Raw genomic sequence first — 25,621 nt, 5'->3', positions numbered from 1 at the left:
GGGATCTTCTCAACCCAGGAATCGAACCCAGGTCTCCCACATTGCAGGCAGACGCTTTACTGTCTGAGTCACCAAGAATTCGCTAATTCCAATTAGGTGACTAAGCAGGGAGACTGAAGGAGAGATAGTCTAATTTCCCTTCTTGGCTTTTAATGCTTTGGGTAGAGTAGAATATAGTTGCATTTTTTTTCTGTGATGTTTGGCTGAAGTAGAGTGGTTATTATCTAAATGCTATCTGCCTTGCTAGGCTGCCCTTTTTATGGTCCTTTGGCTAGAGAGAGCAGGCTTTCCTAGGGACTTTTTTTGTCCATATCTCTGGTGTTCTTGGGTTACTGATTTCCCCAACATTACTCTGATAAATGAAGCAAAAAGAAAGCCTAGGAAATCACTTCTGTATTTTTCCATAGCTCAATGTTCTAAACCAGACTTCATTCTTTTTTTCACCTTTCAGAGTCTTTTTATGTATGTTTTATACATAAATTCCAGGGCTTTCAGTTATACTTAGCAAAAAGAAGAGAAAAGTATTTGTGCTCCATCCATTCAAAAACAGAAGTTGCCTGTTTTAAAATCATTTTACTCTGAAGAAATGAGTTTAACCTAGTGAAAGGATTCTTCTCCCTCTTTAAAATTTGAGATATTTTTATATTTCAAGCTTAAACTTAATTTTTATTATATTATTCTCAACTCAGCCAAAATCAATTCATTTGGCAGCACACTTAGGGAGATGCAACTTATTATTTGAAGATTGACTGTCTCATCTTTTTTAATCTTTAGAGAAAAAAAGTAAATTTGAGAATTTGCTGATATATTTCTATCATGAAAAAGGTGATACTTCATCATGGAAAAAAGAGACCCTTTTCAAATAACATAGCTATGATCTCTTCAGGAATATTCCTTGGATTACTTATGCATGTTATTGACCAAATGCCCTGCATCACTATTCTAATATTGCCATATTAAAAATGAAGTTGTGAATAAGTTTGCTTGTAGAGCAGAAAAATTAGATTACTATTACTTACACTGCCTGTTTTAAATGCTAGTAAAAATAAATCATCAATCGTTTTCTTCCCCCAGATGAGGGATATGTCTGCTAAATCTCTCCGACTCGTGCTGTCCACATTCAGCAACATACGGGAAGAGCTTGGACATCTTCAGAATGACTTGACAGTAACATTTATTTTGATTTTTCTTTCCAAAGATTTTCTAGTTCTTAGCTTCCTAACATATAAATCAAAGCATTCAGTCTGCCTTTTAAAAATGTAATACAATAATATTGTGCTCACCCAGATATAGTTATTTTCTTGCAACAGTTAATTGGGGTTGGAGGAGAGAAGTAAAGAGCTGTCCAGTGTGAAAATGAAAGAAACTTGGGTGCACACTTATTATTTAGTTTACCACTAAGGTAATTTAATGCTTAAAGCCAGGGAGTAGTTTGTAAAATTAGAATAATCTGACTCATTGATTGGGAACTTCCCCTTTTCTGTAATAATAAAGCATACTTTGAAGTTTTTTTGAATGCTTGAAAACTTCCAAGAACTAACATTTTCTGATTTCTATTTTAATTGGTGTTTTTCATGACATCAGCTAGTTATATTCAGAAGACTTTCCATACAGTGAATTACTCCTTGAGGACTTTGGAGTGGGTTTTTTTGTTTTTGGGTTCTGATGAATACATTCAGACTCTTAATTTGAAAATTCACAACCTGCTGGGATTAACAAGGAGTCTTTGTGGATGTAAGAAAAAAATGTTAAATAATCAGAAGGTTCTGCTTCATTGCACTTAGGATTCATCAATTCATCAAAATGTCTATCAATGCAGGTTTTAAAGTTTCAGTCATTTTGTATCCCATATTTTGATTAACTTTTAGAATTCCATTTTATTAAACAACTGCAAATGAAATAAGTGCTTATTTAAACATTTCAATGAAAACAGATCTTTGTATTATGTAACTGTTGACAAGTTTCTGTAATTCTGAGTCATAACAAATAATTTTGGTTCTAGTCACTGGAAAATGATAAGATAAGACTTGAGAAAGACTTGGCATTCAAAGAAACTCAAATAAAAGAGTATGAAGAACTCTTGGCATCAGTGAGAGCTGATAATCGCCAACAGCAGGTAATTGACATTTTCATTGATAATAAATTAGATTGATAGTTTTTCATATGCACAGTTAGCACACTGGATTTATGAGATATAATCCAATTAAAATATGATGAAATAATTTGTTCATATGAGAATTGAGAGGCCTTGGGTATTTCCAGTTACTGAAGTCCTGTCAGAAAAAAAAAAAAATATATATATATATATATTAATATATATATATAATATATATCTCTCTTAAGTATTTTAGATATGAAGTATAAACAATTCACAATTTTCTATGCTGTTAGGTGACAAAAACTGTATAAATATTGAATATCTAAGTTCAATCAATCATTTGGTTTACTAGTGTATTGCTAAAAAGGTTTTTGTAGATCTTAACACGTTTGTGCAATGAGTAATTGAATGAATGAACTCTAAAAGTTTTCTATAGATATCTGAGCAGAGATGATTCTTTGGAAATCATAGTAAATCTCTAGGGCTGATCCACTCCTAAAATTTGCTCCTGTGACAATCCCACATTTTGATTGAGTTTCCAATTGTTACATAATCAGGCATAGGGTTATTTTGGTACCTACTGGAAGGTAGGTTATCATATTGCCAAGGAGTAGCAAGAGTTTGCTAAATTGGTACACTGAAAATTCATCTAATCTCGATTCCTTCTCACTCAAGAAGGTAAGTGAGAGTAATATCTTTCATAGCTGACTTAACTTACCATTTAAGGATAAATATATAAGCAAACTGGGCATGGAAAAATATTTGCTTTGTTTCATTGAATTAATCAACTAAAAGCACTCTCTCCTAAAAAGTAAAATCCATTTGTCTTATTTATTATGTATTCTTTACAGCAAGGATGTCAAGACTCCACCTCAAAATGCCAAGCATTGGAAGAAGACAATCTCTCTCTTCGACATACGCTATCAGACGTAGAATATAGACTAAAAGAGTTGGAATACTGTAAGCGTAATTTAGAGCAAGAGAATAAAAATCTGAGAATACAGGTATTCAAATTTTGTTTTAAGCATGTGCTATTGCCTTAATTATACCATTGGTTATATATACATCTATGTGCTGTGCTAAGTTGCTACAGTCATGTCTGACTCTTTGCGACTCTATAGACCATAGTCCCCCCAGGCTCCTCTGTCCATGGGATTCTCCAGACAAGAATACTGAAGTGGATTGCCATGCCCTCCTCCAAGGGATCCTCCTGACCCAGGGATTGAACCTGTGTCTTTTAGCCTGCACTGGCAGGCGGGTTCTTTACTACTAGTGCCACCTGGGAAGCCCATATGTGTGTGTGTGTGTGTGTGTGTGTTTGTGTGTGTGTATCCAATTCAATGCGAGAAAATACATAGACTGCTTTCTCATGATTTCACATGCAGTTATGTCTTAACTCACTGCCATTTCAGCTGTATAATGAACTTCCAAAAAAATCCGTCTGATTGTTTCAATGTTTTGTTTAATTATGTGTTTTTTATCTATCAGTGTTTTGTAATATCATATGCATTTCCTTCATAACAGTCTAATTACAGAAAATTATTTTGCCTTGTGTAGGTTTCTGAGACTTGCACAGGCCCGATGCTGCAGGCTAAAATGGATGAGATTGGCAACCATTACATGGAAGTGGTAAAAAACTTAAGAATGGAGAAAGACAGAGAGATCTGCAAACTAAGGGTATGTAGATCCTACACTGCATAAATGTACAGGTCAGCACAGACTTTCTAATAAGATAATGTTATTTTCAAGTTTAAAGCTACAAACAAAAATCAACTGAAGGTAGACTGATAGGAGTATGTTGTAGAACTTTTTGTTAAATACGTATCATTGTGTAAAGAATACTGTTAAATTGTTTTTTTTTTTAATTTAGCTTCATCTTTTCTAGGAAAGAAAAAATGTTAAGTTGGGGTTGTTGGTTTTTTAATTTTGATTAATTTATTTGGTGATGGGGGAGAGGGAACATTTTATGATCCTACCTGAAGTTTGCTCTATGCAGGCAAGAATAACTTTCAAGATTGTCCAGTGAAGCCACATTTGAATTCATAAAAATCTTTCTTTGACTTTGAGGGGTGATACATAGCAAGAGCTTTGTCAAGTGCAAGGATAAAACTGTTGAATTATGTACCTGTAATTGGCATCAAAATCAAAGTGATATTTGTGAGAATAATTGTACATTGCCTTATTTTGTCATTCTAGGTCAAACTGACTAACCCTTAAGTTACTGATACAATTACAATAGTAATTACAATTACTAATTGTAGTTATATAACTCAAATATTTTAATATAAAAATTGACCACATAGGTTTTTTTTTGCAAATATAATGTATAGTCTTTACCAAAAATCAAAATGAAACAAAATAGAATTTGTTCAAAAGGAAATCAACTTTTCTTGCAGATTTCCTCCACTGGTTTCTTTTCCATCAGAATGTTACTAATAACACTTTAACATAACAGTCATCTGTGCATACATAATACAGTAAAGAAGGAAATGAACAGGATTTGGAGTCAGAAGACCTGTCATGGAGTTGCAGCTGTGTTGCTTACTAGCTGTTGCTCCTTTGTATGATTTAACATCTCTGGACCTCATTTACCTGTTTTGTAAATAAGGTTTATAATAACACTTATCTCAGAGGGCTGCTGTGAGCACTGAGAGAAGTTATGCAGGAGGAATATGTTGTTAAGTGCAAATCATGATATAATATTAGTTACTGACTTTTCCTTAATTAGTATTTGAAGGAATATAAAGTACCTGTTTTCTTAGCTTTATTTTAATTCTGTTGCCTAGGATTTTTACTTACATAATGCCTAAGCCTAAATAGTAAAGTCAACTTTAAAAAGTGAGAAATTCCTAATTGGTATTTCAATTTGTATTCAACATTCATAAAACTTCAAATGTTTATAACTATTGGTATTTTACTCTTCATTTCATAACTAGCTTTATGACTTTCTGCCACTTAACCTCTTTGGAACTCAGTTATCCATTTTGTTAAATGAGAATTATAATAGTTCTAAGTTCTTTTTAAATCCTTAGACTCAATTAAATCAGTACCAAAAAGATGTTTCAAGAAGAGAAGGAAGCTGCAATGATTTTCAATTCAAGATTCATGAACTGACAAGTTTGCTGGAAGAGAAAGATTCCCTTATAAAGCGTCAGTCAGAGGTAACAGAGAAGGGGTCAAGGTGGAGAGGAACCATACAACTCAGCCATGTGGGATAAATAATTTCCACAAACTAAGAAAAGACATATTTCCAAGACTTAATTTATTCATAAAGAAGAATGTGAATGACTATGAAGAAGTAAAAGGCTCTATTTCAGGAGAAATAATTCAAAGGAAAGATAGAATTGAAGCAAAAAATATTATGCTTTTAATATTTTTAAAATGTTGATTTTCTACTTCATTAGCAATGAAACTTCCAATAAGACTGAGTTTCTTCAGTAAGGGACTTTGTTATATTCCTTTCTATGAGTATAGTATATAGCCCAAGTTCTGTTATAAAATAGGTACTGAAGGAACAAAGTATCCAAAATAGTGGTTAATATCGTATTGCTGTTATTGAACAAATGGTACTTGTAGTAATGTTCAGTAATAGATTATCTCTTAGGAAACAATATCTGTTCCCATATTGCAGTTTCAATGCTTTTCTGCTATAGTTATACTTTTTAATCTTTTGCCACAGAAATTTTCACATATTCACCTTGAGAATCATGCCCATTCTATCTCATGTTATCCCTTAAGTACAGAAATCCTATACCAGTTAGTGGATTCTTGCAGAGACTTATAATGTAACTTAATTAGGTATCATGAAGCAAGATTATATGGAATTCAACAAGTAGGATTGGAATATTCTTACCTCAAGGCTAAAAAGGAAGGGAAAAATTATTCTTAGAACCTTGTTAAATGATCAGAAATACCTCTTACCTCATGTTTGTACTGTTTTCAAATGGTTATATTGTCTTTTATTTCTAAGGAACTCTCAAAGTTGAGACAAGAAATATATTCATCTCATAACCAACCCTCCAGTGGTGGAAGGACAACTATTACAACTAAAAAGTAATGTTATTTTTAATGAAATTTGGATATGATTTTGGTTATGTTATAATCCAAGTTGTAGCATGTTTACTTGATATATACACCCCTAGACAGAATTTGATGTTTTCTGCTGGCCAGTAATTCTACTGAGGAATGAATGTTCACAAAAAGACGATAAAATTCAACAGCACACTTTCACTGTATTTATAATGCATTAAATACAATGAAAGTAAAAAGCAAATAATTCATTGTTTAACCAACCATATTAGTCAGGACTCTTTCAGTTGTACATGCCAGAAACGCAGCTTAAACTGGGAATTGGTTAATCCACTTAACTGGGATTGCTTGTTGTCCAAATGGATTTGTGTGATCAAAATATGTCTTCAGAAATCTGTCTTTATCTTTTGGCTCTGTTCTTTCCTGCATAGACATCATTATTCTTAGGCAGCATCTCTTCTTATGTAATCAATATGACCATAACTTACATTGCAAAATCAAATAGAAAGTGACTCTTTATGAATACATTCAGCAACAATCAACTTTGGATATTTCATATAAATGGAATAATGCAAAATGTAATCTTTGGAAACCGAAATCTTTCACTTTGCATGTTTTCAAGATTCATCTGTGGTTTAGCATGTGTCAGTATTTCATTGATTTTTGTTACTAAATAGTATTCCATTTTATGGATGTATATACCATTTTATTTATCCATTCATCAATTGATGGAAATTTGGGCTGTTTTCAGTTTTGAACAATGCTATTGTAAATATCTGTGTTCAAATTTGTGTATAAATATGTGTTCATTTCTTTTAAGTATATACCTAGGAGTAGAATTGCTGAGCACATAGTAACTCTGTTTAACTTTTTGGAGAACTCCTAAATTTTTCCAAAGCAGCTGCACCACTTTATACCTGTTAGCATTTGCCTTATATATTGAGTTGCTCCTATATTGGGTGCATAAATATATACAATTGTTATGTCTTCTTGGATTGATCCCTTGATCATTTTGTAGTGTTCTTCCTTGTCTCTTGTAACAGTCTTTATTTTAAAGTCTATTTTGTCTGATATGAATGTTGCTACTCCAGCTTTCTTTTGATTTCCATTTTCATGGACCATTTTTTTCTACTCCCTCACTTTCAGTCTGTATGTGTCCCTAGGTATGAGGTGAGTCTCTTGTAGACAGTATATACATGGGTCTTGTTTTTGTATCCATTCAGTCAGTCTATGTCTTTTGGTTGGAGCATTTAATCCATTTACATCTAAGGTAATTATCAACTTTTATGTTCCTATTGATATTTTATAAATTGTTTTGGGTTTGTTTTGTAGGTCTTTTCTCCCTTCCTTTCCTCTTTTGTTCTCTTCTCTTGTGTTTCTTGCCTAGGAAGTTTCCTTTAGCATTTGTTGCAAAGCTGGTTTGGTGGTGCTGAATTCTTTTAGCTTTTGTTTGTCTGTGAAGCTTTTGATTTCTCTGTTGGGTCTGAATCAGACCCTTTCTGGGTAGAGTATTCTTGGTTGTAGGTTTTTTCCCCCTTTCATTACAAATATATCCTGCCACTCTCTTCTGGCCTGCAGAGTTTCTGCTGAAAAATCTGCTGATAACCTTATGGGGATTCCTTTATATGTCGTTTGTTACTTTCACCTTGTTTATTTGAATATTTTTTCTTTGTATTTAATTTCTGTTTGTTTGATTAATATGTGTCTCCGTGTGTTCTTCCTTGGGTGTATCCCATATGTGACTCTGCACTTCCTGGGCTTGGGTGACTATGTCCTTTCCCATGTTAGGGAAGTTTTCAACTATAATCTCTTCCAATATTTTCTCAGGCCCTTTCTCTTTTTCTTCCAGAACCCTTTTAATTCAAATGTCAGTGCATTTAATGTTGTCCCAAATGTCTCTGAGACTGTCCTAATTTCTTTTCATTCTTTTTTCTTTGCTTTGTGGCAGAGATTTTCACCATTCTGTCTTCCAGGTCACTTATCTGTTTTTACGCCTCAGTTACTCTGCTATTTTTTCCTTCCAGTGTATTTATTTCAGTTGTCTTGTTCATCTATGTTTATTTGTTTTTTAGTTCTTCTAGGTCTTTGGTAAACATTTTTTGCATCTTCTTGATCTCTGCCCCCATTCTTTTTCCGAGATCTTGGGACATCTTTACTATCATTATTACTCCAAATTCTATTTTAGATAGATTGCTTGTCTCCTCTTCATTTAGTTGTTTTTGTAGAAGTTTATCTTGCTTCTTCATCTGTAACATATTTCTTTGTCATCTCATTTTGTCACTTACTGTTTATGGTCTCCTTCCCACAGTATGCATGATCATGGTTCCTCTTGCTTCTGGTGTCTGCTTCCTTGTGGGTGAGGTTGGTCCAGAGGCTTGTTCCATTATCCCCTTGATAGGGTGATCAGAGCTTGCCCTACATGTTGCGTGTCCTAGATATTGCTATTTGGTTGTCACTGCCCTGTCAGGGGTGGGGTCTCTTCCCTAGTTGTCAGAGTAGAGACCCCCAGATCTGTTTCTTAGCTGTGTTTCTGATCTGTGGTATAAGATAGATAGGATTGAAGCACTCCCACTGGGAGAGAAGCCACTGAGTATTCCTCCTCTGGAGGTGTTCACCTGTCAATGTGCTCTGTTGTGTCCCCTTTTGCCTGAGCTTACAAAGTACAATATTGTTGGTGGTGTTCTTGGTCCCACCTTAACTGTGGGCATGCAAGCAACTGGCCCTGGTGACTCTTAGGCATTGTTTTCATCAGGCCATTGGCTCAGATCCACTGAAGTCAGGTCCTAGGACTGCATCAGCTATGCACCTGGACCCACCATGGGAACTACAGAGACAGCTCATATTCTGGTCTGCCCCAACCTTCACATGTACATGCCCACAAAGCCCACAGCTGCTAAGTTAGACCCCTCCCAGCTACAAGAACACTTGTCCTTTCAGATGTTTCACATGCACTGAATTTAGGAAGCTATCAGTGGAGATGTAACTGAAGTTTTCACAGCTGCTAAGAGAGATTTCACCACTTCTTCCTTAGTCACACATCCCCTGGTTTCAGCCCCTTTGGGCAGATTTCCTAGTAGGGGGAGCTATCTGTGTCCTCCTAGGACAGCATAGGCAGGTCCTGACTCCCACTGATGGATTTTTTAGAGAAGCAAGTTTACCTATACGCTCCCAGGACAATGGGACAGCTCCTGGAACTCACTCATGGATTTCCTAGTAGCAAGAGCTATCCATGCTCTCCTGGGACAGCAGGGCAGTTCCAGCATCTGCCTGCAGGTCTGGAAGAGGTGGCCAGTGTCTGCCTCTGGAGCCCAAGATGGTGATGGTGACCCATGCCAGTCCCCAGGCCTCCTCTAGGCAGTGTACTGTGCCTGGGAGCACTCACAGGCAAAGAAGCTCTTATGGTGGTCCCACCCCTCTCCTCATGTGCCTCCCAGTAATGGTGCCTTCTTTCTCTGGTGGGCTCAGGCTTCTTCCTAGTACACCTAAACCTAGTTAGGTGTAGTTTCCACACCTAACCCTGGTCCTCTCCCTGAGATTGAGCTCTGAAATCTGAACTTCAGCACCCAAGCCCCCCTCTCACTGACAGAAGAGTGTCTCAAGTTGGAGAACATAGATTGGCAGTGCTGACCCTCTGTGTAGGTTACTTTTGCCTTCCACAAACCTGTTGCTGCTCTCTCCCTCTTAGGCTCCAAAAGTCTCCCTCTGTCCAGTATGATCTTTCCACTGGTGAGGAGACTTCTCAAGGTGTGGGAAACTTTCTTCCTTCACAGCTCCCTCCCAATGGTGCAGGCCTCATCCTGATTTCTTCTTTTTCTTTTAGTCCTACCCAATTATGCAGAGGGTTTTTATTAAGTCTTTTTTGGGGATATCTGAGGTCTTCTGTGACTGTTCTTTTGTCATCATACCCCTTTTTATGTTTTCAAGACAAAAGATTTCTCTTTAAATTTTTAAAAATTGTGATATAAACGTATAACATTATTTTAGTTTTGGATATACAACACAGTGGTTCACTATGTATATATTTCTAAGTGATCACCATAATAAGTCTAGTTAATACCCATTACCATCCATAGTTACAAATTTTTTTTGTGATAAGAACTTTTAAAGATCTAATCTTTTAGCAACTTTCAAATACACAATACAGTTTTATTAACTATAGTTACCATACCTGTCATTACATTCCAATGTATTTATTTTGTAACTGGAAGTTTGTACCTTTTGACCACTTTCACCCATTTTGCCCACCCCCCACTCCTCCACCTCGGGCAACCAGCAATATGTTCTCTTTACCTATGAGGTTTTTCTTTTTTAGATCCCACGTACAAGTGAGATAATATGGTATCTGTCTGTCTCTGTCTGCCTTATTTCATTTTGCATAATGCCCTCAAGGTCAATCCATTCTGTTGTAAATGGTAGGATTTCCTTTATTTTTTGGCCGAATGATATTCCAGTGTGTGTGTATGTGTGTGTCTTGAATATACAATACATATTTTTTTAATTTTTTAATTTTATTTTTTAACTTTACAATATTGTATTGGTTTTGCCATATATCAAAATGAATCCACCACAGGTATACATGTGTTCCCCATCCTGAATCCTCCTCCCTCCTCCCTCCCCGTACCATCCTTCTGGGTTGTCCCAGTGCACCAGCCCCAAGCATCCAGTATCGTGCATCAAACCCGGACTGGTGACTCGTTTCATATATGATATTATACATGTTTAAATGCCATTCTCCCAAATCATCCCACCCTCTCCCTCTCCCACAGAGTCCAAAAGACTGTTCTATACATCAGTGTCTCTTTTGCTGTCTCGTATACAGGGTTATTGTTACCATCTTTCTAGATTCCATATATATGCGTTAGTATACTGTATTGGTGGTTTTCTTTCTGACTTACTTCACTCTGTATAATAGGCTCCAGTTTCATCCACCTCATTAGAACTGATTCAAATGTATTCTTTTTAATGGCTGAGTAATACTCCATTGTGTATATGTACCATAGCTTTCTTATCCATTCATCTGCTGATGGACATCTAGGTTGCTTCAATACTTTATTTATCCATTCTAACACTGATGGACACTTACACTGATTTTATGTCTTGACTATTGGTAAATAATGTCACAATGAACATTAGAGTGCAGATACCTTTTAGTGTTTTGATTTCCTTCTTTTAAATACCCAGAAGTTAAATTGCTAGATCATATGATAGTTCTATTTTTAATTTTTTGAGGAACCTCAATACTGTTTTTTTTTTTATTTTTTAATTTTACAATATTGTATTGGTTTTGCTATATATCAACATGAATCCACCACAAGTATACACATGTTGCACCAGTTTGCATTCCCACCAACAGTGCAAAAGTTTCCCTTTTTTCCACACCCTTGCCAACACCTGCTATTTCTTGTCTTTTTGATAATAGCCATTTTAAGACAGATATGAGGTGATATCTTTCTTGATATCTTTAAATTGTGTGCTTTCTTTGTTTGCTAAGCAATCTGGTTAGAACTATATCAATTTTAGTGATATTCTTGAAGTTATTTTCATTATTGTATTTTATCTGTTTTATTGGTTTATTAGGTATATTTCTTTTTTTATGACTGCTGTAAGTTTTAAAGTATTCTTTTTTATATTATCACAGTTTGTCCTCAATAATGTATCTCATCACATGTAGCATAGAAATTTTATGGTAGTATACTTCCATTTTCCCATGATCTTTTTGCTATTTCTGTTATCTATATTTACTTTTACATATATTTTAAACCTTCATATACAGTATTATATTGCTCTAAATAGTAAAAATTATTTTTAAAATATTAAAACATGAAAAACAATGTTTTAAATTTACTCACATATGTATCATTTCTAGTGCTGTTCATTCTTTTGCTTAGATTCAAAATTACCATCTGATAATCATTTTCCATACTTCAGTATTTCTCACCATACTGTTCTGCTGGTGAAGACTTTTCTTGGCTTTTTATGTCTGAAAACAGTTGTAATTTTGCCTTTATTATCCAAAGTTATTTTTGCTGTATGTAGAATAGTAACTGGTACTTCCAGTACTTTAAAGCTGTCATTCCACTGTCTTCTGACTTTCATTATGTCTAATATGAAGTTTGATGTTAATTTTATGATTATTTCTCTTAGTAATGCTTTTTTTCCTATTTATGAGATACTTTATCACTGGTTTTCAGCAATCTGATAATGATGTGCCTCTATGTGTTTTTCTTCATCATTATTTTTCTTGTTCTTCATTGAGCTTCTTGGATCTCTGTGTTTAGTTTCTATCAAATTTGGAAAGAATTATATCGTTATTTCTTCAACTATTTTTTTCTCCTGCTAATCCTATAATCGAGGATATATAATCCTATATCCTGTAATCCTTCAATTATGCATATATGAGGGCACCTGATATTTTACATGGCTAACTCATACTCTGTATATCTTTTTCAGTCTTTTTTTTTTTTTTCTCTTGTGTTTGATTTTGGATAATTTGTCCTGATGTCTTCAAATTTAGTAGGATTTTCTTCTGTGCCTAATCTGTTGTTAATCCCACACAACATTAATTTCATCTTTATAAATCTGATGTAGATCATTGTATTTTCAATCTTTCTCACTGTGTTCATGCTTTCCTCCAACTTACTAATTATACACTTTATATATTTCTTTATATTTCTAGTAGATGAAACCTTGCTTATTTGTCATTTCTTGGTTTGTTTCTAATTCACTTTTTTCTTCATCATTATTCATATATTCCTGCTTCATTCCATACCTACTGATTTCATATTGAATGCCATATATTTTGATTTTACATATTTGAGTTCTGGATATTTTTTATAACACTAAGAATTTAGGAGGTTTGTTCTGAGATGAGGTTAGGTTATTTGGAAACAGTGTAATAATTTCAAGTTTTGTTTTTAAACTCTTAGAACAACTTGCAGTCTAGGACCAGGTCATCCCACTACTAAGGCAGTAGTAGTGTTTTGTAGTATTTGCCTGATGCCCTCAAGTATTAGGAAGTCTTTTCACTCTGGTTACTGGAACACAGACTGGAGTTCCCTTCACCAGGTGAACTCCAGGAATTTTTTTTTTTTTCTAATTTTATTTTATTTTTAAACTTTACATAATTGTATTAGTTTTGCCAAATATTTTAAGACTGTTCCTCTTCAGTGGTTCTTACCCCAGCCTCAGTAGCTTTTTCACATGCCTATACTGATCAGTACTCACCCAAAGACTTGTAGGGGAATGCTCTACAGATCCCTTCACCTCTCTCCAACTGTATAGCTCTCTCCTGTCTGGTATTCTGTTCTACAAATTCTCACTCCAGGCAGTGTGGTAGGCACTTGTAGGGCTCATGCCATTTGTTTCCCTTCTTTGGGATCATTGTCTTGTGCTGCCAGTGATCCATCATTGCCAGAAGCAGAAATACTTCCCTCTTGTTCTCTTGAAAATAATAGTAGTAAATCTGTGTACACTAAGAGGAGATTTTCTTTTTAGAAAAAGTTAAAAGTCATTCAGAGCCAAATTAAATAAGGAAAGACAAAGTAGGAATGACTAAAAAGTAATGAAATTATTTTCTTGTCCAGCCTATAAACTAACTTTTGTTTTTCTATATAGGTATAGGACACAGTATCCAATCCTAGGCCTCTTGTATGATGACTATGAATATATACCGCCAGGTAGTGATACAAAAACTATTGTGATTGAGAAAACAGAAGACAAATGGACTTGTGTAAGTTCATGGGACATTTCTAGAATATATAATTATGGAGAAAAAATCCTAAGGCCATTGCATTTGGTTAGCAGAGTTTCTCAGCCTCAGCACTATTAATATTTGGGGCTGGATAATTTGATGTGGGTGACTGCCCTGCACATTGTAGGACATTGTAAAACTATATAGAATCTGATTTTTAACACTATGATAACGACAGCCTTTTTCTTATGTTAAAATCTTAAGTACTGAAAGCAGGTAAGACTAATCTATGGTTTTAAAAGTCAGGAAGTGGTTGGTTTTCTTTGAGGGTTGGCACCCAATTGGAAGGAAACATAAGGAGGACTGCTGCTGCTAAGTCACTTCAGTCGTGTCCGACTCTGTGCGACCCCACAGACGGCAGCCCACCAGGCTCCGCCATCCGTGGGATTCTCCAGGCAAGAACACTGGAGTGGGTTGCCATTTCCTTCTCCAATGCATGAAAGGGAAAAGTGAAAGTAAAGTCGCTCAGTCGTGTCCAACTCTTTGCGACCCCATGGACTGCAGCCCACCAGGCTCCTCTGTCCATGGGATTTTCCAGGCAAGAGTACTGGAGTGGGCGGCCACTGCCTTCTCCAATAAGGAGGACTACTGGGGTAATAATAATATGCTCTTTCTTGATCTGACTAATGGTTGCATATATGTGTTGAGTTTAGGAAAATTCATTTAGTTGTACACCTATATGTGTACTACTTCTAAGTTTATTATATTTCAATAAAAGTCTTAAAATGCCTAAGTATATCATGATTAGCAACAGATAAATATATGTCAATCAACTATTCTGTAGAACCTTTTGAGGAAAATTTTAAATGTAGATTTATAGTTAATAAAATACTGGAGGTGTATAATTAATAAATTACTGCAGATATAATTAATAAAATTAAACACCTGTTAACTCACTTTGAACAATTATCTTTTGGTTGAACAAGCTCAAATATTTGAATAAACTAAAAAAAATTCAAAAAGCTGTTAACTCTGAAGCCCTTCTCTAACTATGGTCAAATCATTAATCATGTATATATGATTATATATCATCAGTGGAAGCAACCAACATTCAGTAACCCTAAATTAAAATAATTTGAACTTTGAAATATATTTTAATATATTTCTTAGGTCATTAATTATTGAGAATTACTTATTACTATTATTCCCCAGAGGTGGCATAGATGTGCTGCTGCTGCTAAGTCGCATCAGTCGTGTCTGACTCTGTGCGGACCCCATAGACAGCAGCCCACCAGGCTCCCCCGTCCCTGGGATGTGAGGACCTGCCAAATAAAGGTCTACAGAATAATAGTAGTTACATTTCCCTTCATTAATAGCATATGGCAATGAACATCAAATTTGATATTTGAAGGTACTAGATACTATTAGCAAGTTCAAAATATATTTAAGTTTACAGATGATAGATGTGTATTTATCAACAGAGACTTTTGGATATATTTAACCTCTAAATATGACACCAAGGAGTAAATCTACTTAAATCTTCCTCCTCTGTGCTTAAAGTCATTTGAAAACTATACCTTGACTAAAGTCAGATAAATCATTGTGTCATTGACTATACATATAAAAAAGTACCAAACAGTGCCATGTATTTCCTTTGGTATTATTCATATCAATGTACATAGTTTTTATAACTTTGTTCATATAATTATAATGTCTTAATTATAAGCCAGTTCTAAATTATTTTTTTTCTTTTCTAGCCATGAATGAATCTCCAGCTCAAAGGAATTTTTTTGTGTCTTCATTAGTATTTTACTTTTTCATAACAAAAGCCAATCAATATTTAAGCCATGCTATAACCCTGCAAGTCTAATGGAATTAATTAGTTATACAGATGACAGTTTCTCCAGCCATTTATAAGGCCTGAATCCTTTCTATCACATTTTTGTATTCAATATAGCAACATACTAATTTTTAAAACTCAATTACAAACTGCAGGACTTAATCCACTCTTTTTCAATAGGGTGCTTCCTAGACAGAGTTAATTTTTTGGGGGTAGAGATTTTACAAGTTATCTCACTAGAAGTTTTCCTATGATATTAGAATGCAGTTTAGCTGAAGGAGCAAATACTATTTTTTAATGACAACAACAAAAAGCAATATTATTGAATTAAAAGAAACAGTTTAGTGCATGGTATATACAGAATATATTTGTTTTTCTCATATTAAACCTTGTGATTAAAATAGATAATTTATTACATGTACAAAGGAGTTACATTTATACTTCTTTGAGATAAAACTAAATCAAAGGTGGTGGTTAATTTCATTTATTAGGGGAGTGGGATAATATTTTAAAAAATACCTAAGTCTACTAGATTGTACATTATGGTATTATGGGTCTAAGTACTTGTCAGTGGCTTGGCAAATCCGTCTTTTGAAGCATATCAGCCCCAAATGAGCACACCCACTTTCTTAAAAACAAATAACACTATATTGCAGTAGAGAGTGGAAGGAAGGTGGTCTTTTTTTAAAAATAGTGGTAGACAAAACAACATTGAAATACTGTGTAAAAGTGAAACACTTGATATCTGTATTCTACTTGGGAGAAAGAAATCTTATCATAAAATATTTAATGTACTTTGAAGTTGGTTGATTAACTGGGTTCTAATGATCTTATAAAGTGAACTAAAGTATTTTCTAAATATATTAGTAGATATGAATGAACTTTTAAAATTTCAACCCCTTTGGTTAAAGTTAAGAATTAGCAAAAATTAAAATGTTTGTATTTGACAAAGTATAGATTCAGGTAACAAATAAATTTGGATTTATATGTGAATGAGGTTTTGCACTGAAATGTCTTTGCAAATATCTATATATAATTCTGTCATTCTTTATAATTATATTCTAATAATTATCCATTATACTAAGAAACTGTTAAGATAGGAACATATGAGGAACTATACTGAATCAAACCACAAATGAAGAGAAAAATGTTTTTAATATTTATATAAATATTCAAGTTAGTCTTGATACGAAGCAAAAAGCCTTATTTTCCTAATATTCTGACTAAAATGTTAAGCTCTGTAATGTGGGTTGGTACAATTCTAATCTTATTAGTGTTTTGTAACAGAATGAGCTATATAGTCCTTATCTTTATTCCCTTAGTATAGGAACAACAGAAATTTCTCCTCTGCTAACTACTCATATATGTAACTGTAACAAAATTATGCCTTGTTATCTCCCCATTATACATTATGTAAGTGTAAGTTTTTAGTAGCCTGATAGAAAAGTGCTACAATAACTTTTAAAATTAGAATAAATGTGATTTTCCTAAACTACTCATATAAAAATAACAGTGCCCAAAATTTGGGCTCACTTGATCCATGCATAGTGAGAGAATGGGGGGTTATAACAAGGTGATTATTATACTTAACACAGTTATATGTATGTATTTCTTTTCTAATTTTTGATTAAGTTCAATAGAAACATGTGATTGTTTTCCTAAGTTTCACACAGCTTATCTCTGAAAACTGCAGATATTGTCAGGTGAGGAATGCTTGTTTATCTAAATTTTGTTCCAGCATATTTTACTTTAGATGTTGAATAAAATGGGAGACTGTGCAATGACATGCAAAGTTAATTTAAATGTATAAATAAAATATGTATCTATATGGTTTTTGTGGAAGTCCTAGTAGGAAACATGCAGTATGGATGTTTAGCTTACCTGTACATTTTGGTCAGAAAGTTACTATTCACATGAATGTTTATGTTAGGCTAACAAGCACCACAATAGAAAACTCTGATGTAGATTACTAGAGACAACACTTTAACATAGTTGGACCTCTCAATGATGCAGTTTTCTGTTTAAAATGAGAAATTTCTTCGCTTACGAACCTAGTCCTCTAAATTTCATAATTCAGTAAGTTCATAACTAGATGCCATAAAACATTCTTCCTATTTTTGTAATGGTGCTTTAACTGTAATACTTTGTCTACAGAAACAGTACAAAAGGGACAAAATAAAAGCTCAAAAAATTGCATGCTACCACTCAAGTTAGATCACTTTAACAAAAAGTCATTCTCACTTCTTTCTCATTACTATAATCCACAAAGATAACATTGTGCAGGCATAGTACCCATGAAAGTAAATAATAAGCTGTGAAAAGACTTCCCTGCAAGGTCTCTCCCCCACCAGACACCATTACTAAATTTATTGGATTTCCACAGTACTTTTTTGTCCAGTAAAAAAATGCAAAAGTACTTTTTTATCCATCTTAGGATAAATAAAATATATTAAAAAAATAAATAACAGAATAAACCACCACATCTGTATTATAAAACCATTAATCTTTAGTGACAAAACAAGACATACCACTTTTAAGCCTACAGAAGAACACTGGAATAGTAATATGACATAATTACATGATAGCCAGGCAGTCTTGGTAGTCTTGGATCAGTCTCTTGTATATGAAATATTAAGTCCCGGGTCTTTATGTTTGGCTTCCTTCCCATTTTTTTGTTATTAAAGTTTATGTTCCAGACATTCTTTATGTCAAGGGATAGACTTTATAACATATTACTTTAATAGCTGGTTTGCTAACAGAATCAGTATTGAATACTCCCTCCCTAAGTGTGCCAAAATATAATAAATCAGACCAATTTCTTAAAATGGGACAATATATAAATTTTTTGAAGTAGTTTCCTAAAGGGGTCTGATGTGCCAGCTATGTTATGATGGGTAGGCTGGGATCTAGACTGGGTGGCTGGGAGTTACATTATGGGTTAAATAGTTCCAATACTGCCAACTGGTCCAAATTTTAAAATGGAGGTTTCCCTTTGGAATAGTTACTTGGGTAATGCTCAAAGAGAGAGGCCTAGCAACTGGAACAAATCAGGTGAAAACATTTTTGAGATACCTAGTCCTAGAGCCTTGACCCTACAAAATCTAGAAGTTCTTCTATAGGGCCTCTAGATCGCTAATAACAATAGGCAGTTCCTATCTAAGAGGTTCCAAGGTTCTAAGAGAACTTTGTTAACCAGTATCAAATTTACAAGCTAATTCTTTTGGCAAGACAGGGTGGAATTATCTTGTGATATTCTAGGGTTCTAATCTAGTTCTGCATTTTCTCTAAATGAAATCTTATGAGTCCTAAAAGTTTTATTTGATAGAATTCCAGTTCTAGCCAGTTCTCACAATAAAGGTAACTAGAAAGAGCTGGCCAAGAAGATTGTTTAGTTCCCCTGCCTTCATGTGAGATGTCTTCTTTTTCTGGAAGTAAGCGTATTTAAGAACTGTGTGATATCTTCCTTCAAAAATTCTTAAAACTATGCCTGGGATTTACTTCAAAATAAGCCAGTAAAACAATAGGGAATAAAAATAAACCAATGAGGTATAGGTGAGTTAAAGCAGGAGTAAGGAAAAGTAAAAAATCAATCAAAATTGACCATGTAAGTAATGATTGCTTAAGTTGGGTAATGCCTATGGCTATAAAGGGGTTCATTATATTGTATATGGTCGAAAGTTTTCTGCAATAAAATTTATGTCATAGATATCTTAAAGGGAAGGTCACGGTTCAAACTGCTGGTTTTCCTGTATGAGACATTAATTGAATTTGAGAGCTCTACCTGAATCAGATCAGATTAGTAGCTCAGTTGTGTCTGACTCTTTGTGACCCCATGAATCGCAGCACGCCAGGCCTCCCTGTCTATCACCAACTCCCGGAGTTTACTCAGACTCACGTCCATCAAGTCAGTGATGCCATCCAGCCATCTCATCCTCTGTCGTCCCCTTCGCCTCCTGCCCCCAATCCCTCCCAGCATTAGAGTCTTTTTCCAATGAGTCAACTCTTTGCGTGAGCTACCTGAATAATTCTTAATATTTTCCTCTCTATCATGGTATAGGCCACTTGGAAGTGACAATCAGACAAATCCATTTCCATGTAATGACCCTGAACTATTCTAGAAAAGTGCCTATTCTTTTAGTAATTCCAAAATGATTCCTCCTTCTTGTGAAGGTACTTGACTTTTTTTTTTTTTGGTCATATAAAATAGGCATGTCCGGGTAAAATCTGCATTTTTAAAGGCAATCTTTTGTTTGTAACATGGGCTGAATTCTTATCTGTTCTATCTTGGCTGAGGTTTTCTAGATCCAGTTAATAAGAGAATCTATTTGCTTTTCTTCAGCCCCACTGTAGCCATGAATGAGTGGAATAACCTCTCCACATGGCTCCCTGCTTCCCTTGGCTCCTCTACAATACATTCTTCGCACAGCCTCCAAAATGATTTTCAAAATGTAAATCACATCACTCCTTTCCTTAAACCCTTCCAATGACTTCTTATTTCAAATTCTCACAGGTCTCATCACTTATCAGTTCCTTTCACCATGATGCAGCCAAAGCTTGTACCATCTCAGGTTGTCTGTATTTGCATGTATGTTTCTCTGCCTTGAATGCTCTTGCACAAGATCTTCACATGACTGGTTTTTTCTTGGCACTCAAGTCTCAGCTCAAATGCCAAGTCCTCAGTATGGATTTCCTCATTATACTCACTTGTAGTTGTTTAAGCAAAGCTGCCAAATTGTACCAGAATTACACTGGGGGCTTTGTCTAACACCTCACTATTTCTATGGTAGTTAACACATTGGCAGCTTGATAGAAATGCAGAATAGCGGACCCCAGCCCACACCTATAGAATTAGAATATGTATTTTAACACTATCCCTAGACAAACTCTATAGACATTAAAGCTTAAAGCATTGGTCTAACATGTAATGGCTTTTTCTCTTAGTGATCATTAAAGAATAATTAACCCAACTGACAAAGAGTCTTAAGCAACAGTGCTATATATCTAGGTACGTGAATTCTACTGAACATTGACTACTATGTTCATTTGCAGAATCTTTCCCAAAGCCTTGATTTAATGAAGTATATTGGCCTACGGTAAACATAATTAGATTCATTTTTCAGGATCATGTTACTTAAGCAGGCCAAGAATTTTTAGTTTTCCCTATAATACTAAGTCTCAAGTCTTAAGATGAGCAACTTTAAAGCATTCCATCATGGTTTTAACAAAAAAATTTGAGGAATAATCATGCTATAGCCATCATAACTTTAAATTCCTAGCTCATGTTGTTAATGCACAAAATTGTATAAAACATTAAATTACAGACAAAAAATGCCTAAGAACAATTTCAAGTAAAAAGTCTTTTAAGAATGGACATTATAACACAACTTTAAGTAAACTCATAAAGCCTTTAAGTGCAATAAATGCTTTTTATTGTATGCTCATTTCAATGAGTAACATTTAGAAATAATAAGCCCACATTAACAGTGACAATCTTATCTTACAGCGTGTACATCATTTACAACCACAGGACACACAACTTTAGATTTTCCAAATTTAATATTCTGAATTAAGAAAGATAAAAAATTTATTCTCAAGGAACTGATTCTTACCTGGTGCAAAAACAGAAAGGTGAACATTATTTAAAACACAAAGCCACAATATAGCATGAAGTAAAATTACATTTTAATTATGCTGAACAGCTGAGTGTAAACATGAAGCAACTAAAACTTAAAAGTACACATCATATGCATTACATTTATGAACAGGATTTTCATTAAATTTCCCTAAACCAGCTTTTTATATTAAGCGCCATGTTTATTTGCAGCATGCTAACATAAAGTGTTGTTAAAAGGATGCATATTTTATACACTGTAAACTGAATATCCACCTCTAAGCTCTATTGGCAGCATAGTGTTTTGTTAAATACTGCATAAATACTGCCTCACATTGAAAATGTATGTTAATAATATGGTATATAGATTTTAAAAATCAAAATTTTCAATAATGGCATAAAATTGCACCTTTAAACATTAGAGCAAGTAAGACTGGAATAATCATACTTGCTATGACTGTCCTAAAAAAACTAAATATTTAAGAAAACTGTGTTCTCTCAATTTAATCTTAGTATCATTAAGAAATATAGTGCTAGCTTTGTTTGCAACATTACTGTTGCATGCATTTTAGAAAGCCACATTTGACTCAAATATACTTTTGTCATATATACCATACTGAATATCAATCAACTTGAACATCAGAAAAAAGGGGAACTTTAATATTTAGACTTCAGTACAGATGCTGTATTTTAAACATCCTATCCTGTAATAAAACCTTAGTAGCTCTGAAATCCTTCTAAATAGTACTGAATTAATCTAACCTGTTTTCCAGTGAAATTTCTTTCAATGAATACACAAAACTTTTGCCATTTCTGGAATTCAAATTTCCAGGTACCATATAAAGATTCAGTGACTAAGTGACTGATGGATGATTGCATTTTATTTTTCCACCCCATTTATAAAACTGCATAAAAGTGAGGCTTGTTTGCCTTAATTAGATATGATCTTTGCAGAAAGATCTGTCTCTAGTATGATCAGCCAAATAAAGTGGTTGTCTTTGCTCTTCCCCTCTGTAGTTGAATTATGTTTATACCATTAAATAGACAATAAGGTTTTCTGCAACCATTCTATGGTGCTCCTTAAATTCTTTAAGTAATTTCAAAGGGCTGAGATCCCCTCTCAATTCAAATACTTTAAGATCTTTAATAAAAAGAATGTAAATTTATAATTTAATATCAAGCTATGTAACCAGGTGAAACAGTTTGTGAAATTATCTTCCCATGTAGCATGTCATAGTTTCTAAATAGCTTCTTTCTTTATATTGATCTTATTATATAAGAGCCTCCTTGTGGTGCCTCATAATATGCTGATTTTTTTCTGATGGTCGTCGGAATCCCTTCTTGCAGAATTCACACCTGTGTGGATAGTCTTTTGTATGTATTGATATCACATGTCGTTTAAAGCCAGATGCATCTGTGGTGCTGTATTCACAATACTCACATTGGTAAATCTTCCTTCCACTGTGTGTCTTCATATGCTTTTTGAGCTCATTTTGTTGTCTGAACCCTCTTTTGCACCTTTTACACTTCAATGACTGATCCTTAGTATGAACTGAAAGGATATGACCACTAAGAATAAATGGATCTGATGTTTTAAAGTCACAGTGCCTACACTGATGAATCTTCCTACCCTTATGGATATCACTATGCTTTTTGAGCTCAGAAGGGCGATGGAAACCTTTATCACAGACCTCACATTTGTGAGGAAAATCCTTAGTGTGGACAGATATAATGTGCCGCTTAAGGTCACTTGAGTTGGTGCTCTTATGGTCACAATGAGGACACTGGTGTGTCTTATGTCCTTGAAACAAATCCAGATGGCGTTGAAGTTCTCTCTCATCACCAAATGCTTGGGGACAATGCTCACATTTATATGGTAAATTGTTACCATGCTTAGACTTAATGTGAGTTTTCAAATTTGATTGATCTGCACACCTGAAGACACAATACTGACACTGATATGGCTTCTCACCAGTATGGGTTCTCATATGTTTCTTGAGTTCAGAAGGATGTCGAAAGCCCTTCCCACACTCAACACAAACATGAGGAAAATTCTTGCTGTGAACAGCCAGTAAATGTCGGTTTAACAGTCCTTGTTCCGCAGTTTCATAGTCACAGTATTTGCACTTGTGCATCTTCGGCTCCTTGTCTCTTAATATAAGTTTATTTGAACTCAGTGGACTTGCTTCTCTGTATCTTCGTGTGTATTCTGTAAATTCATGGGTTTTGTCAACTTTGTTTATAAGCTTATGGCTTTCTAAATGGTTATGGAAACTCACTTTCTTGTTAGTTGTAAAGTCACAATCTGTACACTGATATTTTTTTCTCATCAAATGATCAGGATGATTCTTCATGTGTCTTTTCAAGAATCCTCGGGATTTAAACTTTTTTGTGCAAATATGGCAAGGATACACTGTCAGGGGTTGTCCATCAGGGCCTATTATAACAGCTATATTAAAAAAAAAAATAGAAGTTGTAACATTTGGCCAGACTGTTTTAAAAGGGTTTTACAACAAATGCAGCAAAATTAGCTGACATTCACAATGTGAGAACTATACTAGTGGAATAAAATCCTGTAAGACAAGATGTTGATTAAAAGCAATTTATAATAAAGTAAAGCTCCAGGAGTTAGTGATGGACAGGGAAGCCTGGTGTGCTGCAGTCCATGGTGTCGCAAAGTCAGACGTGACTGAGCGAATGAACTGAGCACACTAAAATATAACGAGCAGCACTCTACTATAGACCATTCATCTGCCAAAATGCTATATCACATGCACTTTGTAACAACCTGAAAATTCTCTTTTGAAAAACATCATCTGGGTAAAAAGCAAACAAGCACAGTTAAGTAACAGTAAAACATTTTTTTAAAAACCCATATACTTAGATCAAACACAAGTATATGAAAGTAGGACTAACTACACTACAAACAACTGACTTATATTCTTGGGTTACAAAAAATACTACTGCATTTCAAGTAATTATAATATTCGTAAAGCAATGTATTAGTATTTTACCTGTTTGCCACTGCCTCGTTTCTCCCCTTCTCCTCTTCTTGGTTTTTTGTTTAAGTACTTTATTTGTATTGATGCTATCACAAATTTGAAGGTACTGTGCTGCTGTACTACTTCTGTTTTCTAATGTTGAGTCTAAAGTATTTCCTGAAAAAAAATCAATACACCATTAAACTATATATATTTATACTCTTTTCATTTTGATTAGATGAATTACTAGAGAAAACTTGGCATTCAGTTGCCACTGAAGTGCTAAATTTCACAAAGTACACTCATCTCTCAAGTGAATATGCAAAAATATGATACCATATGAAATTAAAATATCCAGTTTATTCATTCTAAAGGAACAAACTGATCAGATAAATGAAACGTAAGAAAATGAATTTTATGACCATGAACAAAATCTTGACATCAGCTCAATTTTCTCACCAATGAAGACTGATGAAATTAAAGAGATTTAGCAAAGAATTAATTTATACATGTCAGATAACCAATACAATCATGGTAACTGTGTAATACATGACAAAAAACAACTTCTTGTATTTATGCTTCAAAATGGTTTACTTAATGCTAAAAGTAGTAAGATTGATTTTTTAAGAGTTAAGATAAATGTGACAGGCAATTTACCAAAATTTCAATGGACTCAATGTATACAAAATACTTAATATCAGTTCTCACAATCTCTTGTGTTATGCAATTTAGTTTAAAAACGTAGCCCAAGAAACTGTTTAGCTTAAATGCTATGATATGTATGTCTCTCATTAATTCACCTGAAATCTATATTTAAATTTAGAGAGTGAAAAACCTCCTAAGGTTAGAAACAAGATAGTCAGATACTTTATTCTCCCTGTGTAAGAAAATAAAAAGAATTATCAAGCATGGAATAAAAAACACTATATGAAGCATATTAAAACTAAAAAATACTTAAGCTGACACATGAGTTTTATGTAACATCTATATAAATCTACTGGCTGCACAGAAATTAAGAAAATAGTTCCACCCCAAGGAGAACATTAACAAGTGGTTGATATCATGGACAGTTTTTACTTTCATGTCAGAAAAATGTCTATTTTATAATTTTTTCCATAGTAACCTTTTATGGCCCATGCAGTAAGTGGCCTGACATTTGTATCTTGAAAAAGAAATGTTTTTTTTTTTTTACTTTTTGGCCACATCATGTGGCATGTGGGATCTCAGTTCCCCAATTAGGGATCAAACCTGCACCCCCTGCAGTGGACACATGGAGTCTTAACCAGTGGACCTCAAGGGAAATCCTGAGGTAAATCTAAAATGAACTGCATTCACAGAATAACACACATTATGTCTCTAAATAAAATTCCTT

General features: G+C 34.2%; 2 protein-coding genes across 8 annotated transcripts in view; one reads left to right on the top strand and one right to left on the bottom strand.

The window, feature by feature from the left end:
• Window positions 1-16,653, top strand: part of POF1B (POF1B actin binding protein) — a 99,325-nt gene extending 82,672 nt beyond the window's left edge. For both annotated transcript variants that reach the window (XM_086387999.1, XM_086387997.1), the window contains 8 exons: window positions 1,075-1,167; window positions 2,003-2,116; window positions 2,950-3,102; window positions 3,656-3,775; window positions 5,131-5,259; window positions 6,069-6,151; window positions 13,742-13,856; window positions 15,575-16,653. In XM_086387999.1, the coding sequence (XP_086244125.1) occupies window positions 1,075-1,167; window positions 2,003-2,116; window positions 2,950-3,102; window positions 3,656-3,775; window positions 5,131-5,259; window positions 6,069-6,151; window positions 13,742-13,856; window positions 15,575-15,580 (813 nt within the window). In that variant the 3' untranslated portion in view covers window positions 15,581-16,653. The remainder of the gene's footprint in view (window positions 1-1,074; window positions 1,168-2,002; window positions 2,117-2,949; window positions 3,103-3,655; window positions 3,776-5,130; window positions 5,260-6,068; window positions 6,152-13,741; window positions 13,857-15,574) is intronic.
• Window positions 16,654-21,069: 4,416 nt separating this feature from the next.
• The window catches only part of ZNF711 (ZFX family zinc finger ZNF711), a 28,594-nt gene continuing 24,042 nt past the window's right edge, over window positions 21,070-25,621 (bottom strand). For all 6 annotated transcript variants that reach the window (XM_086387996.1, XM_086387994.1, XM_086387993.1 and 3 more), the window contains 2 exons: window positions 24,283-24,426; window positions 21,070-23,717 (listed from right to left, as the gene is read on the bottom strand). In XM_086387996.1, the coding sequence (XP_086244122.1) occupies window positions 22,540-23,717; window positions 24,283-24,426 (1,322 nt within the window). In that variant the 3' untranslated portion in view covers window positions 21,070-22,539. The remainder of the gene's footprint in view (window positions 23,718-24,282; window positions 24,427-25,621) is intronic.

This window comes from Bos grunniens, chromosome X (genome assembly GCF_055505025.1).
Source record: "Bos grunniens cultivar Pamir isolate PY7600 chromosome X, Bosgru_T2T1.0, whole genome shotgun sequence".
Taxonomy (NCBI): Eukaryota; Metazoa; Chordata; class Mammalia; order Artiodactyla; family Bovidae; genus Bos; species Bos grunniens.
Note: the sequence above shows the minus strand (reverse complement) of the source record. Positions and strands in the feature narration are given on the sequence as shown.